A 1997-nucleotide genomic window follows, 5' to 3' on the forward strand; every position below is an offset into this window, starting at 1 on the left:
CGGAGTCGTAATCGAGTCCCCTCAAGGGCGAAGGTGACAATTCGCGTTCCAACTTGATTTCAAATGCACCAATAATCAGGCCGAATACGAAGCGCTCATTATCGGTCTCGAAATCCTGAAAGAAATGAAGGCAACCCGTGTTTTGGTCTACGGTGATTCTCAGCTAGTAATTAACCAACTGACCGGGGAATACCAGTGCACGAGCGAGAAACTAACCATGTATTATGTAACGGCCCTCAATACGGCCGACGATTTCTCCAGGATTTCCTTTGTTCACGTGCCACGCGCCGAAAACCATGAGGCCAATGAGATGGCCCAGGTGGCGTCAGGTGTGAATATTCCAGACAACGACCATGATCGCGTAATAAGAATCGAGAGGCGTACCCTGCCAGCTTTGGCTGAACGAGGAATGACAGCGCAAGTATCTTCGGCCGAGATTACCGACGGGGTCAACAAGGCCGAAGCCGACTGGCGCTACCTCATAGTGAAGTATTTGCGTGACCCTTCCGGCAGCCATGAGAGAACTACACGTTTCCGAGCTCGGTGTTATCTGATTTATCATAACAAGCTGTATCGAAAGGGATCAGACGGCTTATTGCTCTTGTGCCCCAGCGCCGAAGATATCAAGGTCATCATGACCGAATCTCATGAAGGGATTTGCGGCGCTCACTAGTCTGGTGTCAAGATGAGATGGCTGGTTCGGAGGCACGGCTATTACTGGCCAACTATTTTAAAGGACTGCATAGAATATGCGAAGGGATGTATCAAGTGTCAAATCTACAGCCCCATATAAAAGGTACCAGCCGAAGCCCTCCACCCGGTCACTAAACCATGGCCGTTCAGAGGGTGGGCCGTGGATATCATCGGCAAAATCCATTCGGCCGCGTCCAACCAACATGCATGGATTTTGGTGGCAACCGACTATTTTACTAAATGGGTCGAGGCAGAGTCCTATCGGTCAATTTCTAGCGCGCAGGTGGTCAGATTCTTTGAGAATCACATCGTCCACAGATTCGGTATCCCAGAAACCAGTTTTCGCATCGGCCGAGACTCGAGAGTACACTGAAAGGATGGGGATCAAATTGCTCCACTCAACACCTTACTACCCCCAGTTTAACGGACAGGCCAAGGCGAGCAACAAGGTAATCAAAGGCATCCTTGAGAAAATGATCGAGGAGAAACCTAGGGCATGGCACGACTTACTCCCTGAAGCCCTTTGGGCTTACCGAATCTCAAAATGATCGGCCACGGGCACATCTCTTTACGCCTTAACCTACGGTCATGACGCCATTGTTCCAATAGAGTTAAAGGTTCGGTCTCTCCGTGTGACCGAACAGCCTGGACAAGAAAGGAAGGACTATGTGCAAGCCATGGCTCAGGAGTTGGAAGATTTGGAGCAATCCAGGCTCGATGCTTATAACTTAATGCAAGCACAGAAGCAGATTGCGGCGAGGGCCTATAACAGAAGGGTCAAGCAGAAGACTTTCACCGAAGGCGATTTTGTATGGCGAGCCGTGCTTCCTGTTGGGACGAAGGACCCTCGGTTCCGCAAATTCTCACCTAACTGGGAGGGACCGTTTATTATCGAACGAATCCTCGGTCAAGGTGAATTTCAGTTAAAGGATAGGGATGGAGAATGGCACAACTTGCCAATAAACGGCCAGTATTTAAAGAAGTATACCCCGTCATTATGGGAGACGGCCGAGCAAGAGTTATGAGGATTGCAGTTGGCAAATAAATGAAGTAAACAACGCAACAAAAGGAAAGAAGAATCATACTTCATTTAGTTTAAAAAAGGATCATGTTTACAAGGAAACGGCCAGGCCATGGCCGATTACAAATCCACATGAGAGAAATTACATCCTAAAATCTACGAACAACGGCTTCGTGGTCTCCTTGCTGGACAGGCAAACGTTTTCTCCCCGAGGCAATGTCTCCACCACCCATATCGTCACCAACCACAGCCGACCTAAAGCCAAGGCTTCACTCAGGCCAGA

General features: G+C 49.1%; 1 protein-coding gene across 1 annotated transcript; it reads left to right on the plus strand.

Moving 5' to 3' along the window:
- Positions 1–1370: 1370 nt before the first annotated feature.
- LOC148297730 (uncharacterized) lies at positions 1371–1718 on the plus strand. Its single transcript, XM_088247957.1, has one exon. The coding sequence runs from the start codon at positions 1371–1373 to the stop codon at positions 1716–1718; it is 348 nt and encodes a 115-aa protein (XP_088104083.1).
- The last annotated feature ends 279 nt before the right edge of the window (positions 1719–1997 follow it).

This window comes from Prunus avium, chromosome 1, assembly GCF_965620075.1.
Source record: "Prunus avium chromosome 1, drPruAviu1.hap1.1, whole genome shotgun sequence".
Taxonomy (NCBI): domain Eukaryota; kingdom Viridiplantae; phylum Streptophyta; class Magnoliopsida; order Rosales; family Rosaceae; genus Prunus; species Prunus avium.